General features: G+C 44.6%; 1 protein-coding gene across 1 annotated transcript; it reads right to left on the reverse strand.

The window, feature by feature from the left end:
- Positions 1 to 315: 315 nt before the first annotated feature.
- naa30 (N-alpha-acetyltransferase 30, NatC catalytic subunit) lies at positions 316 to 6597 on the reverse strand. Its single transcript, XM_084952524.1, has 4 exons — positions 5523 to 6597; positions 4702 to 4825; positions 4437 to 4492; positions 316 to 2654 (listed from the first exon to the last, which is right to left on the reverse strand). Exons 1-4 carry the CDS (start codon positions 6351 to 6353, stop codon positions 2517 to 2519), a joined length of 1149 nt encoding a protein of 382 aa, XP_084808650.1. The 5' UTR covers positions 6354 to 6597; the 3' UTR covers positions 316 to 2516.
- Positions 6598 to 20332: the final 13735 nt, after the last annotated feature.

The raw sequence follows: 20332 nt of genomic DNA on the forward strand, positions 1-20332 counted from the left end.
AAACAAAACTTGTCCATTGTTCCAAATGCATACAGACACAAACTTACATAGACAGACCATTATGTGGGTGGCGACTCTGTAAACATCTACTCTCCCTTCCAGTCCTCGGCTTCTGGGGTGTACCAGCTCAGCTCAGTGGTTGAAAAGGGGGAATAAACCCTAATACATTAAAACTCCCTGTGAATGTTTGCTGAAAGCATGTGTCTGTTCTGGTGCAGCAGATTTAAAAAAAAAAAAAAAAGAAAAGAATTGAAATAGTGCCACATGGCAGCCCGCTGTGGTGCTTTCTACTTTCAATATTGTGGAGAAAAAGCACACAGATGCCCAATTGCATAATTTGTTCTTGCATTTGCAACCTGTGAAAAAAAAAAAAAGGTTTTTTCGCCCATCAACAACCACTGCAATCCGTCTTTCTGCCTTCGCTACAACACCAAGCACTAACCCTACTCCTGAAAAATAAGGGTCCACTTTTTTTTGTTCCTTCCTGTATCTAACAAGAGTTCTTGTTGTCCTTATAAGGCCAGAACAAAATGGCAGCACCTTTTAGAGGCTCGATTTTCCTGTACGGGGCAGGGACAGGGTGGGGTGGGGGACTCTGAAAGTAGAGACGTAAAGGTCTAACAGAACATGATCCACACCATTGTCAAAAACAGCAGGAGACACACATTCATACTCACGCATACACACTGCAGCAAATTTCCAAAGAAGTGCATCTGACCTTTGTTCAAGCGAGCTTTCTTTGCCGCTTTAGTGTGTCGTCGGACTGCCCGGGTGCATCCGTTCGCAGGAAAGGAGATCTTAGAATGTTATAGCGAGGTTGGCGGTGCGTCGGGTTAACGCGCCCGGGAAGTGCATTGTGGACTCGGCCGCTTGAGAGCGGCATGAGGTTATACAGGTGTCAAGTAGACAAATGGAAACAAAGTTTAAGTGAACAAAAGAATAAAATATGATCTGGTAAGAATACTTCTCAATCTTTCGCTTTTTTTTTTTTTTTTTTTTTTTTAAATTTAAATTGCACGCACACACCACACTCATACAGGAATCCAGCATACGTAACACTTTGTCTCGGATCTCGCGCTTTGGTGGACCGGAAGCGGCTGCAGAGGTTTGCCCACTCAGCGGGCAGATCGCTCTGGCCGCGGCTGTCGGCGCTGATAGGTTTGAGTGGCACTCACGACAAGGAGATTCAGGCTAATATTGCAAATTAGTAGGAGAGGAGAGGTCGTACCACACCATCATCGGTGAGGAGTCTCTTTTAAACATGCTGTATTCTCCTTTTTGTTTTGAGAGGGGGGAATTTTCCAGTAGCTGGCAGTGCATTTGGGGGGAAAAAATAAGTTATGCTCTGCAAAAAAACAAGCAAACAGAAAAGGTTTGACGATGAAGACACCGAAGCTTAAAACGGTCCACGAGTCGGGCAAAGTTTGAGGTGCTAATGGAGTGATTTGTTTCAATCAGCTGCTCTGCGCCAACATGCGTACACAAACACAGGATGGGCTTCTTGGAGAGGGAGTTGGGGATTGGCCTCAGTCTGAGTTAATCGACAAGCTCTTATTCCCGCACTCACATTGAAACAAAAAGCATGCATATCTTTACAGGCTTCAGTCCTGGGGGCTGAGGCAGGTGATGGAAGCAGCAGCAGCAGCAGCAGCAGCAACGGGGGGAGGGGGTGCTGCACCTGCTGGACAGGATGGGGAGACAAAAACATACCAAGCACGCGCAGTCATACAAACGTGTTCTTCACTCACTCACAGTGAAACCAACGGCAAATGACAAAAAAAAAAAAACAAAAAACAAAAGCCACTTGCTTTCTGAAAAACACCAGGCGGTACAAACACACAAACTATAGCTTTTTCCGTCCCCCTGCCCAACATATAAGGTTAAAAAAAGAGAAAACAAAACAAAAATGAACTCCACAAATATCTTCCCAGTCTGTGTTTACCGCTCCACTTCCTTGTTTCATGTGGTGATGATTTTTTTTTTTTAAGTTTTTTCCTTGTGTTTTTTAAAAGTCTGCTTTGTCCCAGGTTCTGCAGGATTTTGGTGTGGTGCCTTGTCCTTTTTGTTTTGTTATTTTTTTGTAGGGGGTGTGGGGGTGGAGTCTGGATGCACATCCTCGCTTGAGCTGCCTCACACCTGGTCGAACAGGCGCCCCCGAGCTTCCAAGGTCGCAATGTCCCCCATTCAATGAGGTCACCCTCACTCGCCCCGCCCTCGTCACAGAAGGCAGCGGGAGACCCCCCGTCGTGTAACACCTGGTGGGATTTCAGTCCATTTCTGCCTAAACGCTTGTTCAGAGGTCAAGGATAAAAGGAGGGTGTGTCTGCTTGTTTTATGCATACTTATGTGCATACTCCTTGGACACAGGTATATGTGTAAGTGTGTGTGTGTAGGTGTCTGTATGTGTGACTATAAGAGTGAAATGACCAGGGCAGAGCTGAGGCCGTCAAGCTGATAAGTGTTCGAGGTGAACAGCACCTGCTGTCCCGTCCTCCTCCCGTCCCTTCTGTTTTCTGCTAGCGGAGCCACAGTTTGAGCCGCAGCGCGTCCACTCCGTTCAGGTAGTATCTGAAGAGCCGCTTGTCTCTGACAAAACCCAAGTTTTCGTAGAGCTTCAGGGCTGATTTGTTGGTGATCTCAGTCTCCAATACAACCTGGGAACACACAAATGAGTGCGTGAGTGAGCTGACTGAATTTTGGAGCCTGTATTTGTTATTTGGTCGTTCGTGATTGTTTGGACTTGAACTCTTTACCTGAAGAATAAAAAAAAAAGTTAACAATACTGAAAATGAACTCATTTGCCATCATGGGATCAACATCAAATTTCCTCTCTTTTTCACCATACGCTGCCTTTACTTGGCCCCATTTTTCAGCCATTCGAGACTGATTTGCTGTTAAACAAACCTCACTCCCTTGCTCCTAACCTGCTAGCTCCAGGCCTTTTCTAGACAGGAGGGCTGTTCAGTCACCGCTGTGGTGGTCCTCAATATTAGCCACTCTGACCAGAACAGATGAAAAGCTGGTACATCTGCTACTAATTTGAGCAACAGCCCAGTCCAAGAAAGTGGAGGTCCAGCAAATCCACAGGATAAGACTCCTATAAACATTGCAAAGAGCATATTTCTCCCATATTGGCTTCTCTTTATTGGGCCCCTGTCAAATCCAGAATTAAATTTCAAATCCATCTCCTCACATAAAAGGTCTTAAAAAAATCAGGCCTCATCTTATCTTAAAGACTCTCAACAGAGCACTTCACTTCGCTCTCAGACTCCAGGCTTACTTGTGGTTCCTAGGATATTTAAAAGTAGAATGGGAGGCAGAGCCTTCAGCTCTCAGCCCCTCTTCTGTGAAACCAGCTCCCAATTTGGATTCAGCAGACAGTCTCTACTTTTAAGTTTAACATTTCCTTCTTGATAAAGCATATATAGTTAGGGTTTCTTCTTGTTAAAGGGGAGTTTTTCTTTCCCACTGTCACCAAGTGCTTGCTCATAAGAGGCTGTTGGAGTATTTTCTGTATTATCGCGGGGTCTCTGAGGTGACTCTTGCTGTGATTTAACGTTATACAAATGAAATGAAATTAACAGTTGAAATATTTTCAGGGGACAGCAAACACTTTAGACATCAATATGCACTTGTACAGTATATAGTGACAGCGTTTCCTCACCTTAGAAACCTTCAACTGCAACTGTGACCAATAAATACTCAAACTCTAAACCTACCTTACTTGTGTGTTATATCTTGGTAGCTAACAAGCTGTAGGTGCAATATTTAAGTTGCTATTGCAAATCACTGCTTTTATAAGAGAAGATATTTGGATAGAAAGCACGAGCACAGGACACTGAAGACCCACCCACACATTTGCTTGTTCTTTTTCTTTTTTTAAATAAGTAAAAACATATCCTATAAAAACATGTACCGTTTGTGTGTACACATTCAAAGCACTGGATATTGCTGGGTTGTATCAGAGTGTCAGCTCTTTGGTCTCAACCAGCAAAGAGACTGAAGAAATCGTAACGCTGCTCACATGTTTCATCTTCTAGAGGAATTCAAAGTCTGCAAAGGAAGCAGCGTGCATGTTTGGCTTTTCAGGGAGAGGCAGAGCATATGAAATAGTTTATGGTAGAAGATCAAGGTTACCAGCTAGTTTAGATAAGTGAAGGACAGCCCAGGAAAACTGGACCTTGAAATAAAAACGGCTTTAAACAGCTATAAATGTTCTCTCTTTCGGTTTGTGTTCCTTTCAGAAAACCTACAACTTAGAATGGAATGCCAACAGTGTAACATGTGTTTATACTATTGATTTTATGTAGGATGCATATTTTCACAGTACGACTGAATATGCTGGCACTCTGGCTTGAATAACGGCTCTTATGTAATGTGTGCAAATGTGTTACAGTTTGGTTCATAAACAGCGCCACTGGGTCTAGCTCGCTTACCTCGTCGCAGTCGCCCTCCACCATGGCATAGATGGCCTTTTTCACCAGATTAGTACCTGAAACAAAAGAGTGGACTCTAAGTAAGAAGCTAAACCCATGTATGGCCTCCATCTCCAATATATTAAAGTATAATGTTACTCATCACTCTGAGTGCAGAGTCTATCTAAATGGTGCATTTGCATAAAGAGATTTGGTTGCCCGGGACAGCAGAGAAGACGGTGAAGGGAGAGACTGAATATTCTGAAGAGGAGCGCCGACATCTCACCGATGCTTTTCCTTCTGTGTTTCGAATCCACGGCCAGCATGGCAATGTAGCCTCGACGAAACATCTTCTTATGCATGTCAAGCTTACATACAATGGCTCCGACACACTCCTGCTCCACCATGGCCTGCGAGAAATGCACACACACAGCAAAAAATACACGCTCAGTGGTTACGAGTGTCCACTGGGGTGGCTGCTGACAGCCTAGCAACCGTTCCTCTGAAGTTCCTGTCATCCTGCCAGTTCAGCTGGCTCCACGAGCTGACCCCTGACCTTTTTTTTTTTTTTTTTTTAAATAGCACTTCCTCTTCTGTCACATATCCAGCCAAAACTGGAAATGGGATGTTTTGGACCTTGATGGCCACAGAATTTAAAGAAGGCAGGCCAGTGTTTTCAAAGCAGAAAATGCTACCATGACACAGCACATGCAGAAGGAAACCTAAGGCACATTACTCTCTGCTAATACTGACTATTAGGATTTTATAATTGCTTTACGTTACAAATCTGTACATATATGAGTGGGCTGGCACATTACTTGATTAATTAACAACCTAAAAAACTGAATCATTGTTGGATCTGTAACAGCAGAAGACAGGTTGTTTACTGCCTGCCAGCAGTAAAATAGAAACAAAGCTTATGAGCTGAAATGTTATTGACATGTGTGTGCTTTAGCTTCAGTAGAGGTCAGCTGTGACAGGCTTGGATGTACAGTGACATGTGGTGAAAAACAAAGCTGTCACACCCAACTCCTATAATGCTCCTGCAACTCAGAGTAACCAGTCAGACTTCATAACTGTGAGCGTTGCGTTCAATCTACTACTTACCAGAAAGCAGAGCTGCGGCCAGTTGTGGATGAAGTACCTGTACGTGTAAATTGAATAAGGCTCAGATAAGTCCTTGGTGATCAGTCTCATGATCCACGGCATCTGAAGTTCAGACTCGTAGCGGACATAGCGGATGCCGTGGTTATCCCCGGGGGAATCGCTCAAGTCGAGCCGGGCGAGCTCCTCGGCCGGCGGCTGCTGCAGGTCAGCCTGGCTCTCCTCACCGCCGGGCCCAGCAGCGTCCGGCTGCTCGTCACTCGAAGGTCTAGAGGGCGGCGTGTGGTCCAACTCTTTCCCCGCTTCGCAGGCCGCCTCAGCTGTAGTGAAACCCGGCATCCCGTTCACGCTATTGTTACCATGAGGAGAGTGACTGCCGTTTTTGGAACAGGGGCTGTGGCCTTCGTGTTGGCAGTGCTCACTATTGTTCCTAGCGGCAGGAGCCTCCTCGTTGCTGCCAATGCTGTTGTCACAGTTGTCTACGGACGATCTGGGATTGTCAGGCCGGTTTCCTACGTGCTGGTGGCTGTCAGGGTCCTCTGAGGGGCTTGACAAGCCGTTCAACTGCTGCTGCTCTCGGGCTTGCATTTTAAGGTGAAGCGCCGCCGGGCTAGCTCGCGCTAGCATGTTTTTCTGCTTCTTCTTGACCGACCTTTTGACTTCGTTTACCGACTGAGACTTCGTCCCTGTACCGGCAGGCACACACTGCTCCACGTGGCACGCCGGCTCTCCGTCTTCCACCGCCGGTTCCGCGCTCCCAGCCGCGGGGAAAAGAGGAATTTCAGCCGGGGATGCAGGCAGTGCGCTACTAGGCCCAGGCGGCACTGTGGCCATCCCACTGCATTAAGGTGGTGATTGACACTTGGAAAACGTTGAACACAATTTCATCCACAAGGCGAAGGCATATACAACCAATGTACGAGCTAGTTCATCGAATATTGCATAAATCCAGAGTTTTCTGGGGCGATAACGTTTCCGCTGGCGATGGTTCTTGCTGCTTTCTCCTCGATTTCCCTGCTGCCGCAAAGTGCCGTCGCAGCAAACGCCATTGCAACGGCATTCATACACGTTTTACGACAGTAGTGTAAAGCATGACTGTTGTACGGTTTTTCCTACTTCCATTGCCCCCCTGCCCCCCGAGCTTCTTTTTGGTCATCCTTGCACTTGCACCTTGCGAAACTTTTTATATTGTTTGTCAAAGTTATCTAACCAGTCAATATTGATATTTACCTCCTTCTGTTCGCCTTTATGTTCTGTCTGCTTTAAATAATACATATGTTTGTGTAGTACCCTGCATTGCCACACTGTACTCACAACATTGTGGTAATGCAGACCTCTTCAACACTGGAGAAGTCAAAGGTGACTGAAGAAGTCCTTTTGCTGCCCCGTTAAACCCAAGAACATATCCTTCCTTACCAGCAGAGGGCGCCAAACCGAAGCTTTAGCATATGGAATAGTTTTGTAAGCGCAACAACAGCAACGCTGCATTTTCTCCACAAGATGTCGCCATTCGACCAGTTTGTCGCTTCATCCTGCAAAGATGGCGCAAGTTTGTGCGTGTATGTCCAGTAGTATCCAATCATGGCCTACTGTCCTTTCCAGAAGCATACTGTAGGCTGCTGTTAATTCATCATTCCCAGGATGCTGTGAAGCAGGAAAACCACAACTCTGCAGCGGCTCATATTACACATAACATGATAATAATACATAATAATTACATTTGTTTTCTGTTTATATTTACATTTAACCATTTCCCTTAGTCTGCAAAGGAACATATTCATATTCTTCTTTCACTTTTATTACGTTTATTTCCTTTTAAGGTTTCATTTTTCCTTAACCTTTATTAGACACAAAAGTACAGAGAGCTGACAGAGAAGCATGGAGAGAGTGGAGGGAATGACATGCAGGAAATGGTCTGGGGCAAGCCTCAGTAGCAGCCTTTGGCATACGGATCACCTGCTCAACCACAAAACCTATATACATTTGTCTTTGTAATCAAAATAGTCTAGGCTCACATTAGAGGAATAATCTCCAGATAAAATTTGCCAGGTGCACAAGTCTAAGTCATGAGTTTGAGTATTGGAAGAGTTTGTGATATCATGTGCCAAGAAACCCCCCAGAAAATAACAACCAAAAACAAAAATTTTACAGGAGGCAGCAGCCTGCCTGTGGAGAGCGAGAGGAGAGAGATTGTGTGCCAGCATAGGAAGGAGAAGACAACAACGCAGAAGACTGCACAGGGGTCCTTCCTCTGTTACACTGTGAGGGTGAACACAAAGTGTGAGGTCACTGAAACTCAAATGTAGCGACAGGAAGTCAAGTGATTCTGAAAAATGTTGTTACTGCAGTATTCTGTTGCACACAATAGGCCATGTTTTATTACCACAGTACCTGTTTCTGAGTATTGATGCTCCTCATGCCCTGGTAACTGTGTTGCACATCTTTGTGTCACCACGTGCTTTTCCCCTCACAAAACACACAAATGTAGGTAAGCTTGAAATCAGCATGACATAACAGAGTATTAACTTTGATATTTTTAAAATAGCAGTACAGTGCTCTAATTATTCAGTGTCAGCAGGAATTCATAGGACAAGAACTTCAGGAAATGAGAAGATAAATTATGCATTTCTAGTATCCACACAGATTCTGACCAAATATTTATATATTTTGACTCCCCTTATTTGTAATGTTGTTTTTGGTGGTGATGACTTATTTATTTGAATCAAAGGTTTTGGGTGAGTTCACTCTAAGAGCTATAAAAACTGTAATGCTTAGCTCTTGTCAAAGACATAAAGCTTATCCTTTTCACAAGGTGTTCTTTAACAAGATAAATGAGATAAGATGTGTCTTTTAATCTCAAAACAGACAAAATGAGTGAAATCAACCATCAGTGTATGTGTTACATCTTCATCCTTTGGCTGCTCCTTTTTAGGGGTCGCCACAGCAGATCATCTTCCTCCACCTCACCATATCCCTACCACACTCCTCTGTAACACCAACCCTCTGCATGTCTTCCTTCACTACATCCATGAGCCTCCTCTGTGGTCTTCCTCTTTTCCTCCTGCCTGGCAGCTCCATCTTCAGCATCATATTTGTCTTGCCTGCCAGCACGAAAGTTTGCTTTCTTCTCCTTAAAGTCCTGCTTTTTCTGTAATTGATGGTCAACATTTTGGATGTTTCTTCTTGCTCTACATCTCTTCCTTACCTCAGGGTAGACCTTGACAGATATTCCAGCTTTTTCTCAGTTTTTCTGGCAGATTTCTTGCAACATTTATGCTCCTCTTAAGTGGAGGGAATTTTTCAAATGAATTCAAATCTGCAGCAAAAACACTGTGACCTGCTGTACCTTTCCAAAAATCCTTTAAATCACGCATCAAAATTCAGCTTCTGTGTTGATGACTAAATAGTTTCCACAAGACACATATAGGTGTCTTTCCTCTGCATCCATATATCCTTACTCTTGTTCCTCTCAACTTCCATAAATATGTTTTCCAAAATTAAAATTATTGGCTCGCACCTGTGGCCACAGAACACAATTTAAACTATACTGCACATGAAAGTTCTTTATTTTGTTCACAAAGACGTGCCCTACTAATATTTGCTCAAACTGTGGACAGTTTTACCAAAACGAGGCAAGGATTTGAAAATCGTCTGGCAGTATCGCTCTGTAGCGCCCTCCAGCTGTAGCTCCAGGTACTCTGAAGTGGATCGCTTTCTCACAAAGACACAGTTGAGTCCAGTTGGCCTGCCACAACCAGACCATGACACAAAAGGTCTAAGTGGGAGCGCTAGATGCTAGAGAGCCTGACTTTGCTCTTTCATGCTAACACGGATTGATCTTTCAGTCGTTGTCTGTCCTACACAGCTACCATGAACATACGTGAGTTTTGAAAGGGAGTCATATTTTATGTATAAATATACATTACAGAGAAAGAGGCCGAGATAGGAGGGAGAGAGAGAGAGAAGTCTCTTTTAAAGCTAAGCCTTGGGGCTGAGAACTCTCTGAAGAGCTGGAATCAGACATGCACAATCAGTTCCCCTCTTCAAATCTCCTTTGCAGGCCTATCTACTTGAACAGGCTTCTCTTAATTACTTTCTCTATCACTTAGGCGAGCCGTGGCTGGGACGAGGAGCAGCAGCGTCTCTGCCAGAGACATTTGGCTGGTTTGAACCCATATTTTTATAGGCCTATCTTCTTTCTCACAAGCCTGTCCCACACCTTCTCCCCGCACCACCACCACAACCGCCGCAGCCACCGCCACCTTTCTTCCCTCTTTGCCTTGCTTTCATTGCATGCTGCTCTTGTCTTTCCGTGGCTCTCCCCTATTCCAAATATCTCCAGGGTGTCAGTTGCGTCATGTGACTGGTGCGCTTGTGATTACAGCAGTTGGCAGACGTGCTAATCTATGAGGAAGAACCCAAAATATCTGGAGAAAAAAATGACAGCATGTAAAAGAAGCATAAGGTCAGTATGGAGATCAGCGTAGAGCGAGAACACGGTAAAGACAACTCAGGGTTGACACTGAAACCCGAATTCCCTCCTCTTTCAAATCTCTCCGCCTGTCTTCCTGTCTGTCTGAACCGCTCTCAGAGGCTTGAGGCCAAACTTTGGACCCCCTCCTCCCTTCCTCTCTCATGCTCCTGCCTGTCACATTGGCTTGCTCCCCTCACTCTGCTCACTTCCCTGTGTCCTCCTCCTTCTTCTTCTTCGATTTTTTTTCTTCTCTTTTTGTCTGGCGTCTGGTCCACTAGAGCTGTATTTAATTAGTTTCTGTTGGGTTAATTAGGGGCTAAAGTTAGGGGGTCGGACCAGAACAAAAGCGGGTCAGGCTGGACGGATGCAGGTGCTCAGGAGTGGTTGCCAGATTCCACCGTTCAGATTAAGATGGCCTTGAATTGTCTGGAGTATTAGAGAGCAGGCGAGCCACTAGTAAATCGCAAGGAGGGGAGGTTTTCCACCTCACACGGGACGGTGGGCTCCATATGTACCCACGGCAGCATCACCGTTCTTGTTTATATGAATTTCAGCATCATTTCTACGCGTGTGCCACGCCGGCATTCATCACAGAGTTGGTCCAATGTATGGCGTGCAAATGATGTCCTCGCCAGTCTGTTGTATGTTCTCATTCATATCACTGCCCGCCACCATGCACCCCCCACCCCCAACCCTTTTTTCCCCCAGCAGTGCCAGCTATACCCTGCTCCTTTGGCTTGCGTGGAATTAGAAGAAAAATATGTGAGGAGGACATCAAATGACCAAACCAAGCAAGTGAAGCATACATAAAATGGGCAGCAGCAGCCTTTGAAGTGTACATCAGTGGCCCGAGTGAAGTGATCACATAAATTAAACGCATAAAGACAGCAGTGTGGATGTGAGTATAGACTGCTGCGCTTTCATCTCACCTGTTTACTAACTGTTCTTTTTGGCACACTGTTTGAAACTCACACATGCTGTATGCAACTCATACATTGCAAAAGTAAAAGAAAGACACCATTTGACTTTTTTGAAAGGGAAGGAGAGAGGAGAAACGAGAGGAGAGGGATCTCTGGCATGGCTGGAGCCCCTCAGTGTGTGAGGGTCCTGGGGCCCTTTAGACAGGCGCCAGCCCAGCAGGGAAGCAGAGACAATCACGCAGCACCAGATTCAATGCACAGAGATTGAGGGATGGGAGAGAGATGAGGAGTCACAGAGGGGTATATTGAAGGGGGAGCGGGACAAAGAGGACAGCTGAGAAAGGTGGAGGACACGACAAGGAGACGAGTGGGAAGGGTCCAGGTAGAAATCGAAGGAGCGCAGAGCAAACAAGCTAAAAAGAATTGGATGGAGAGGGGGAGAATGACAGCGCAGATCAAGAGGAGAAGTAAAAGGAAGAAAGAGCGAGCCTGACAGAGATAGCATATATTCCCTCTGTAACAGTCTTTATCACCAGCCCAGATCGTGGCGTATGAACAGTGATCCAAGTCAACCATCTGCTGAGGCTAGATAAGCCTGGGAGAGCTGGGTATTGAGCTGTCACTCAGGGAGGAGTGCAGAAAAGGAAAGAAAGGAGGGGAGAGAGAGAAACAGAAGAGAAATAAAGACGGGACAGGATGGAGGATGGAGAAGAAGGAGGGAGGGAGGGAGGTGTCTGCGCAAGGTAGGAAAAATGAAAGGAGAAGATTTGTGCGGAGTGGAGAGCACCCGTCTTGTTAGAGAAAGACTTAACGTCAACTAGATGTCCAGCCCCGTCCCGTCTGATCTCGAATAATCCTTCAGTTAATAAGAGGAACAATAAAAGTGTTTTCTTTCTCGCCAGCCTACACGTCCCACACGCACACATATATCACACTGTGAGACGCATCGACTCACATCACTCCTCATCACGCTAATGATGACAGGATGTTTGTTTGTTTTCTGTCACTGGCAGCATGTGCATATTCACATTTGTCACGTTGTAAAGTTCTAATCACGAAACAGGGCTTCTTGCCATTTCAAACAAATCTGCAATTCGCTTATATTAATGTGCAAAGATGTGTGGGGGGAGCTGTGTCCCCGTGAACATCACCTCCATTGGTCGGGAAGATCCCAACACTGGTTTAAAAAATAAATTCTGTCCTCATTTACTTGATGTTTGTTTGATTTCCTTCAAGTGAATCAATCCCAGTTTTATATGCATGGATCTGTGCATTTATAGTGCGATACCCTGGTAGATATAGGGGGGTGAATTAAGGCCAGGAGGGGGGTCAGGCCCGGGAGTGGGGGTTAGTAGGGGATTAGCTGAGGCCGGTTGGATCATTTTCCAGCCGGAGGACCCCCCCTTCACCCTCTGCAGTCTCCTGGACAATAAGGATTAAACTCCTCTTGTTCCTCAACTCTGGAAAACGGCAGGGCGACAAAGACACTATTCCTCCTGGGTCCCCTGGCTGTGGCTGGGAGCTAAGGAAAGGAGAGGAGGGTGGGAGGGAAGAAGTGATGGAGTGAAGGGAAGGAGGAAGGGAGGGAGTAAGAGGCAGGGGGTCCGTCATAAAATTAATCCCTTCACAATTTCCTCTGGGTGCAAAGTGAGATATGAGGCAGACATGTCTAATGAAATGCTACAGTCATCTAAGGACACAGTGATAAAAGCATATATTAAACTAATGGAGCCCGTCATTAGTGGCTCTATTAAGCGGATCGAGATAGTGCGCTCTCTTTTGGTGATCTGCGTGGAAGATTAATCAATTCTAAGAAAAGCCCACCTTCTCACAGTTTCCTATTTTAATGCTCTTGGCATTTATGTGGCAATATTTTAGTTACGTTACCCATAATCCTCAGAGCTGGAACTATTCACTATCTGTTGTTTATATTACTTTTTTGCTCACTTTCATGCTTAGCTTGGGACACAGACTGGAATCATAGGTAAACAGCCAGCCAGGCTCCAGATGAACGTAACATTCATATTAACACACTTATAAAGCTCAGTCAGTAATGTATTAAATCCACTGAGTGTATATAAACAGTGGGCATAGCCAGGTCACGTGGTTTTTTTGCCCCATCCTGATTGCCGCTTTTTGAAACCAGATCTCCAGCATGGGATGGATCTAATCTGGCCACATGCTCATATATTAGCCACTTCTTGATCACAGTGAAAGTTTATTATTGTTGCCCTTCTGGAGACTCACGGAGATCGTAATATACAAAATGAACATCATGCTGTCGTTCATATGACGTCAGAGTAGCGATTGAAGTGCGTCATGAATGTCTTTTACTGGTACTTACATCTTATTTCTTAAATCTGCACAAAAACTTCAGTCTAAAAAAATTTTCTGCACTGTTAGTACCTCAACAGGTCATTTCTATGCTTCGGTTTTTCTACAGATGGAACAAATACAGTATAAAGTGATGATCAGCTGTGTCTTATAACAATGCCTTAACTTTAAATTAACAGTACAATGTTCAGCAACTTAATGGTAACAAATCCCAAAATGTCTACACATGCTGTCAGATTGATACACGTTTCCAGTCTTTTTCCTGAGCTAAGCTGGCTTCCAAAATGTCAAAGCTATTGATTCCAAATTAAATCGCTGGACATAAATCCCAGGTGCAATATATCATTTGGGTCCTCTGCGAATAAAAAAAGTATCCCGAGCTAAATAAGTCAAAGGATAAATCCTGTGTAAAAGCCCAGTGTTGAGCACAGTGCGATCATAGCCTGAGGCATGGCGATTAGGAAAGCTTAGATGTCAAAGAGTCCACCCAAGGACGTACTACTGGGCTCAGTTTGTGGCACGGTGCCCTCCTTGTTTGCACTTACAATTACTGTTTCGTCTGCTTTGGGGATGAAGGACAAAAGTAATTCTGTGATGTTGTGATGCAGAATATCCAATTTACTGGTCAACGACCAAGTGAGAGGAACATAAAAGAGAAAGACAAAAGAAACAGAAGTCCATGGGTTTTAATCTGAGAATAAAAAAAAGAAAAGAAAAAGAAAGAAATGAGGGAGTCAAAGAAATGAAAAGAGAAAAAGGCTGAGGAGGAGGGCAAGCAGCACAACAGAACCAGGGGGAGTAAGAGGAGAGAGGAGAGGAGGGGCATTTCTTACAAAAAGGGGTTTCTTTTTTTTTTACTTATAGGGAAAAAGAGCAAAAGAAAAGCCTCTTCTTGCCTCCTGGATGCAGTGTCAAACCCAATCAGTGTCTGGTCTGGCAGTGCTGCTTGTCTCCCAGGCACCAGCTCACAATGGAGGAGAGCCTGGGCCGCCACACCTCTCACTTCCAATCTGCCTCCTCCGGGACAGGCCTGAAAGCGGGGAGGGACAACAATGCACCTCAAATGTTCAAATTCTCATAAAAAAAAGTGCCTATGTGGTGAGAATTGGATTAGCTAGTAAAAGAAAGAAGAAAAAAAAGCACTCTGGTAGCTTTAGATCAGTTCATGCTGACTTGGACAGTTAATATCAGTTTTTATTGTTAAAAAGCTGGAATAAGTGGGGCTTAGGATAAATGTCTGGGTGTAGGTAGGGGTATTGTTCTTAAAGGTTTTCCGAGCAAGAACGGGGTCTTAGTGTCACGGTGTATATACGTAAAAGCCAAACACAAACATGGATAAACCGCAACGACGATTACAACCACCAACAATCCCTGAGCTGCGGAGTCCTGTGCTAATAAACGTGAGCAGCAAGGTCTGATCCTTAAAAACCTCGCCACTCAAAAAAAAAAGTCTGTCTTGAATAGACACCCCCTTAAATGGTATTGTTGAGCAAATCCGGTATTAAAAGGAAAGGGTTACTCTGCGTTTAGACTCTTGAAGACTTTAGTTAAGCCAGTGCCGCTGCCACTTTTGCAGCGCGGGCTTCATCGGGCCCGAGTAAACCTGTCTCTCGGTGGCGATTGGCTGAAGGCGAAGGGGCCATCTTTTTCACACGCTTCATCCCTCGCCACCACACCAACCCCAAAGCCCCCCCTTTCCTCCCAACACCCCCGGCTAGTGTTTACCCGTCATCAAACAATGGCTGGTTACTGGCAATTAAACAGCATTTTCTGAGGAATCCGCTGCTCTGGTCTAATGGCATTACTGTTGGATGATTCAATCCTTGAATAGTCAACAGGATTTTGCCTCTCACCAGGAAAAATACTGCTTCATCGAATTACCCGTATTACATAGATTTACCCAAAGCTTATGATTCAGGGTTCACAGATTACCGCTTTTCTAAAGATGGCTGGAGAAAGGCGCGATAGGCTGGGAGAGTGATGACTCCAGTGCCTCCAAGCTGGCCCCTGCCTTTCACTGGCACACTTTTCCCCAGAAGGCTGCTTATCCAGAATGCTTTGCAGATTTGGAGAGATTATTAATTTATGTGAATGCAAACACTTTTCTTTTGTGCTTCGCTCTTCTTGCTTGAACTTTATCATCTTAGACGATGCAAGCACCAGTAGCACACGCGCACAACATACACACAAGTACAGGCTAGACACAAAGATATAGGAGCCAAGCTGCACATTGTGCCCTTTGACCTTCCGTGGGTCGAGTCGAGCCGGGCAGCTCGAGGAACCGGGAAGATTGGCCAAGTCCATTATCTCACAATGAAGGGCTAATTACCAGGCCTGCAAGCCTCAAATCACACGGCAGCAGACTGCCTGTCTCTGTCCTCCGCTCACCCAACATCTTAATTGCTCTTTTATTCTTTCTCTGTTTTTTACTGTGCCTCTCTCCCCGACTCACTCCTTCGTCGCCTCAGCCATTTCACACATAAAAGCAAGATGCTAATTGCCTGCTATGGAAATATTGGGCCTGTGATTAGCCAGGCAGAAGGTTTGGCTGGCCTGTCTCTGTGTGAAACAGTGTTGAGCCAGCATGCCCGATGCAAAAAAAAATTAAAAAATAGAAAAGTGCAGTAGTCAGCGGTGAAAGGAAATTCATTTTTCCCATCACTCGCATGCGGAGCAGGGTTGAAAGCACGAGGACTGTTATTGTGCTCCAGTGGCAATTTGTTAGACTGCTATGTTGGCAAAAAGTTGACAGAAAATCAGCTTGAGCAAAATTACAGAGAAGTTATTTCAATTACTTTTAGGCTAAGTTGGTGTTTTTCTGTGACATTGACATTATAAGGTTTAAATATTTGGACTACATTCAGTTAATAAAGAGGTGGGGTTTGGGAGTGGGAGGGCACCAGGTTGATACACATGATTGATCGTGTTCAGGTAAAGTGTTGTTATCTCCAATGATTAATTCACCCGAGGCCTTTATTAAGTTCTCCCCCTTGTGACCCTCTGATTTATTATCTCATTCACTAAGTAGTTTGCTGATAATGGCCACACATAATCATCTAACAAGACAACAGGGGTTTGTTAATGGACTCCATCTAGAGACCCATATACATATGGAAATGAGACCCAGTGGGGGAATTTGCAGGACCCACTTCCAGCTTCTGTGCCATCTAACAGCTTATTTTAAAAATATTTTCTCCAATTAAACCTCAACATGGCGAGGAAAATGCGTTTTGTAAGCGTGCGTGTATGTGCTTTGTCATATTGTATCCGTAAACTAGCTAAACACAGCTTCCTTGGGAACCTCGAGCTCTTTTCTGCGCACTTCAAATTGTGCTTGGTTATTTTGATAACTCATTCAAAGAAAGTCACCTGCCATTTGACCTTGGTTTTTGTCCCAACCAGCGCTCTTTGAAAACCTTGGCGGATATTGAAATGCTCTTTCAGACAAGTTCTCTTTGCAGTGGCTCCTCAAGAGCTTTGTCCAAGATGTTGGAAAAGCTGGAGATGGTGGTGAGGGGGGAAGGCTGCTTTTTTCCCAACAGTGGCAGCAGTGGAGTGGCAGTGGTAGTGCAATGATTGGTGGTGACGGCGGCAGTGGTGGTGGTGGGGAATTTGGGGACAGAGAGGGGTGCAGGTCGGCTGTTCAAAGGCTGGCTTTTTACATTGTTGGTCAGTTGGGGATTAAGGTCCTCTGTGCAGCAGAATAGCCCCTCTAATTAAAAAGGATAAGAAGGCAGAAAAATAGCGAGAGGCACGGGAGGAAGCAAAGAAAGAGGGAGAGGGGAGAGCAAATTTGCAGAGAAAAGAAAGAAAAGAAAAACTGTTTTCAGTGTCACTCCCGCAGCCGGGCCCATCAATTCAGACTGGATTAACTTTACACTCCTCCTCCTCATTTCTCTCTGCCACTCTCTCTCCCCAGTCTCTTTCTATCGAGCAGTTTCCGAACTTTGCTCTCCACGTGCACTTTAATCTTTTGAATGCATGCTTTCAAAGCATTTAGTTGACCTCATAAAGAGCTTCACCTGTATATTTCTGGGACAATCTTACAGGAAAACTTCACGTGTCATAGCTAAAGATGATGTAACAGTTTACCTATTATAGAAGCAAAACAAACCAAAACCATAGCCAGGAGCTAAAACCAATTACCAGCACCAGTTTCATTCTGCTAAAGGCTTGAATTTGTGTGTTAGGCTGCATTGTGTGTTCGCTGCTCACTATTTGCCATCATCAGAATGTGAATAGAGAAGGCTGTGTGCTGTGCCCCAGATGCTGGCTGTCAGTAGGTGGGCTGTTTGCCGTGGGGATGCCAGGTTGTGTTTTTGTTTGGCCCTCCTCTGTCCCGCCTGCCTCCCTCCCCTCAACCGGTGGGGGGTCCTGGGCTCCTGGGGCCAGTCCCTGCTGACCAATACCCAGGTATGAGGCCTCTCAGTTTGGCTAACACTATAGCCACAGGCTGTGGGAGGTTAACGAGGTACCAGCAGGCACTAGGCATTCAACTCTCCCATGGGGAAACCACAAGTGGTGGATGTATCTCAATGAAGGGCATGAATATGATGTGATATTAGCTATGACAGCCATGAGGCAGTGGACTATAATGGGAAAATGGTAATACTGTGCTGCAGGTGCAATATGAAGTACGGCACTGACACCAAACTATCAAAGAAGAATCTCCAAAATGTCATTTCACCGGAAAAGTACATGTAGCCGAACCACGCTAGCATTTAAAGGTGTTAAAATTTGCTATTTTATTTAATGTGTTGTTGCAATAATTGGATTTTGTCATGTAAATCTGAGCATGGCAATAAGTCCCCAGCCACACAGGCCTGGAGACTGGTTCTCTACCATCTATCAACCACTGTTTGCTAGGGAAAAATGTGTGCTCCCTGATCAGCTGGCAAGTGCTTGTTAGAGGTTGATGGTAGTTTCTGGGAAATCAGCTGCCTTAAACACAGTCCCAAAGGCCTAAGGTCTGATCAGTGGCTATGTGTATTCTCTTACTGGGGGGGCAAATGTCTAATTGCAATTCCTTTGGTCACTAGTACCTAGCTGTACTCACTCTGCAAATTTTTTGCTAACTACTAGCTGAGCAGTAGTAAAGTTTGTCTCTGGTTTGCATCCTGTAAGTTGTACTACCACTCGGCTAGCAGTTGGCCAATGTTTGCAGACAACCAGCATCTTCCATGCAAACTACGAGTGACCTCAGCAAAGCAATCATAAGGAGGTTTTTGATGTAGCACCATCTTTGGTGCCAATTTTACCTAGCAACAGCCAGCAACCTCTAGCAACTATTTACCAACCAGTTGGGGAGCAAACATTTTTCTCTCCCAACCAATAAGACACCAAAAGCTCTATACACTTTTTTTTTGCCAGTGTGACTTCACATTTGAGTTGCTGGAAAACAGCTCCCCCTCACAGGATAAGAAGGTTTTTGTCTCCGTTGTTCAGCTGCTGCCCAGAGCCTTCTGTTAATACAATAGTTGAATATCGAGGGACGCTCGGTTTGTCTTCTTGTAATCATCAATACATGTATGGCTTCTTCCACAATGCCTATCAATAAATTTATCATTGTCAGGTGCAGATGGCAAAAGAAAAAAAAAAATCACGATAATGTCCAATATAGTTTCCCCCCCATCAGTGTGTAACAGATGGGATTGACAGAGTGGGCCAAGTCATTGATTTGACCTTGATTTAGGCCTAGACCACTGAAGTGAGAGGTAGTCAGAGGAAATAAAGATTAAGAATATTAATCCATGAAGCGATACAATTTGGTATATTGTGTTTACATCATGTAAATGTTACATTTACCCCCATTTATACCCCATAAATTAGAGATCAAACTCTTTCATTAGATTGTGATTATGATATTTTTAAACAAATGTTTAATATTTAAAGTCTGTCACCCTGATGTACAAGGAACAAACAAATGGGTGCTGGAAAAGAGAAGTGGCAGCAGCTCAACATACTTCCCTCATGCCAGCATTATCCAGTACACTCTGAGAGGGAGCAGCGTTGCAGTCCCACGATTCTTAGCCTTCAATTCGTCTCCCTAACAGCAGGAGAAACCGTGACTGCGTCGATTCGCCGGGAGACAGGGGGAGGGCATATTGCCACAGACATTAACAAGCGACTTCACCTTTTAACAACCACGGCTCCGTTTAGCTGAAACGCTCCCCAGGGCTGTTAGATATTTTCCGATGAATTATATATCAGAGCTGAAGATGAAAGGACTCTGCGTGAGCCAAGAACATCGCTGTGGGACAACAAGGAGACCAGATATTTAAGCCCGGTGAGGCTGTTTGTTTTAGCGTGCATCCATGAAGGCAGAAAATGGGAAAATTCCACGGCCTGCAGTGAAACTGTAAAGGCTATATAGAGATTTGGAAAGATCCAGAAATGACCAAAGTAGGCACTTTTTTTTAAAAAAAAGGAAAAAATAAGGGTAAAATCACAGTTTTATTTATTTATTGATTGATTGATTTTAAAGCCTTTATGCAAGGAATTGACACGAATGGTGCTGAGATTTGCTGTAGCAGCACACAGAGTGCAGGCCTTATTGATTTCAGGCTTGTCTAACAACCCAGCAGCCTCGCATTCTGTTCATCTGGCACATAGACTCCTAATTAGTTGTCTAACCTGCTGTTTGTTTGGGAGCATCAATCAAAGCCTTCATTTAGGGATGAGGAGGCCAAAGTTTTGTCGGAAATTGATGATTTTTTTTTTTTAATCCAAACCGAACTGGGATCCAGGATTAAGCCCGAGCACAACAGATGAGCGAAAAGAAAAGAGCATAGAGGGATTAGCTTTAGTGGTAATCTAATCCCGAAATGCAACCTGCACCTCCTTCCTACAACCACAGAATTTTTTTTTAAGCACACACATTGCTCAGGATTTGACTGTAGGGAGTGGGGGTGCAAAGTTTCAACCAACATTTACATTTATTTTTTCTTCATATGTTCTTCATGGGGTTACACAGAATCAAACGACAACAGATCTCTCCAAAATTATTATTATTATTATTATTATTTGTGTTTTTCTTATTTTTTAATATTTTGTCTTCAGCCTCCATGTCAATCCATCTACTATAA

Source organism: Perissodus microlepis, chromosome 15 (assembly GCF_051167445.1).
Source record: "Perissodus microlepis isolate ML-2025 ecotype Zambia chromosome 15, ASM5116744v1, whole genome shotgun sequence".
NCBI lineage: Eukaryota > Metazoa > Chordata > Actinopteri > Cichliformes > Cichlidae > Perissodus > Perissodus microlepis.

What these genes read in the sequence shown, in the direction of transcription:
- naa30 (XM_084952524.1), bottom strand. Translation starts at nt 6,353, where the DNA reads ATGGCCACAGTGCCGCCTGGGCCTAGTAGCGCACTGCCTGCATCCCCG. An exon ending in GGCCGCAGCTCTGCTTTCTG is followed by an intron (nt 4,826 to 5,522) that starts GTAAGTAGTAGA and finishes CATTTCTCGCAG; the next exon opens with GCCATGGTGGAGCAGGAGTG. An exon ending in TGGAGGGCGACTGCGACGAG is followed by an intron (nt 2,655 to 4,436) that starts GTAAGCGAGCTA and finishes GTGTGTTCCCAG; the next exon opens with GTTGTATTGGAGACTGAGAT.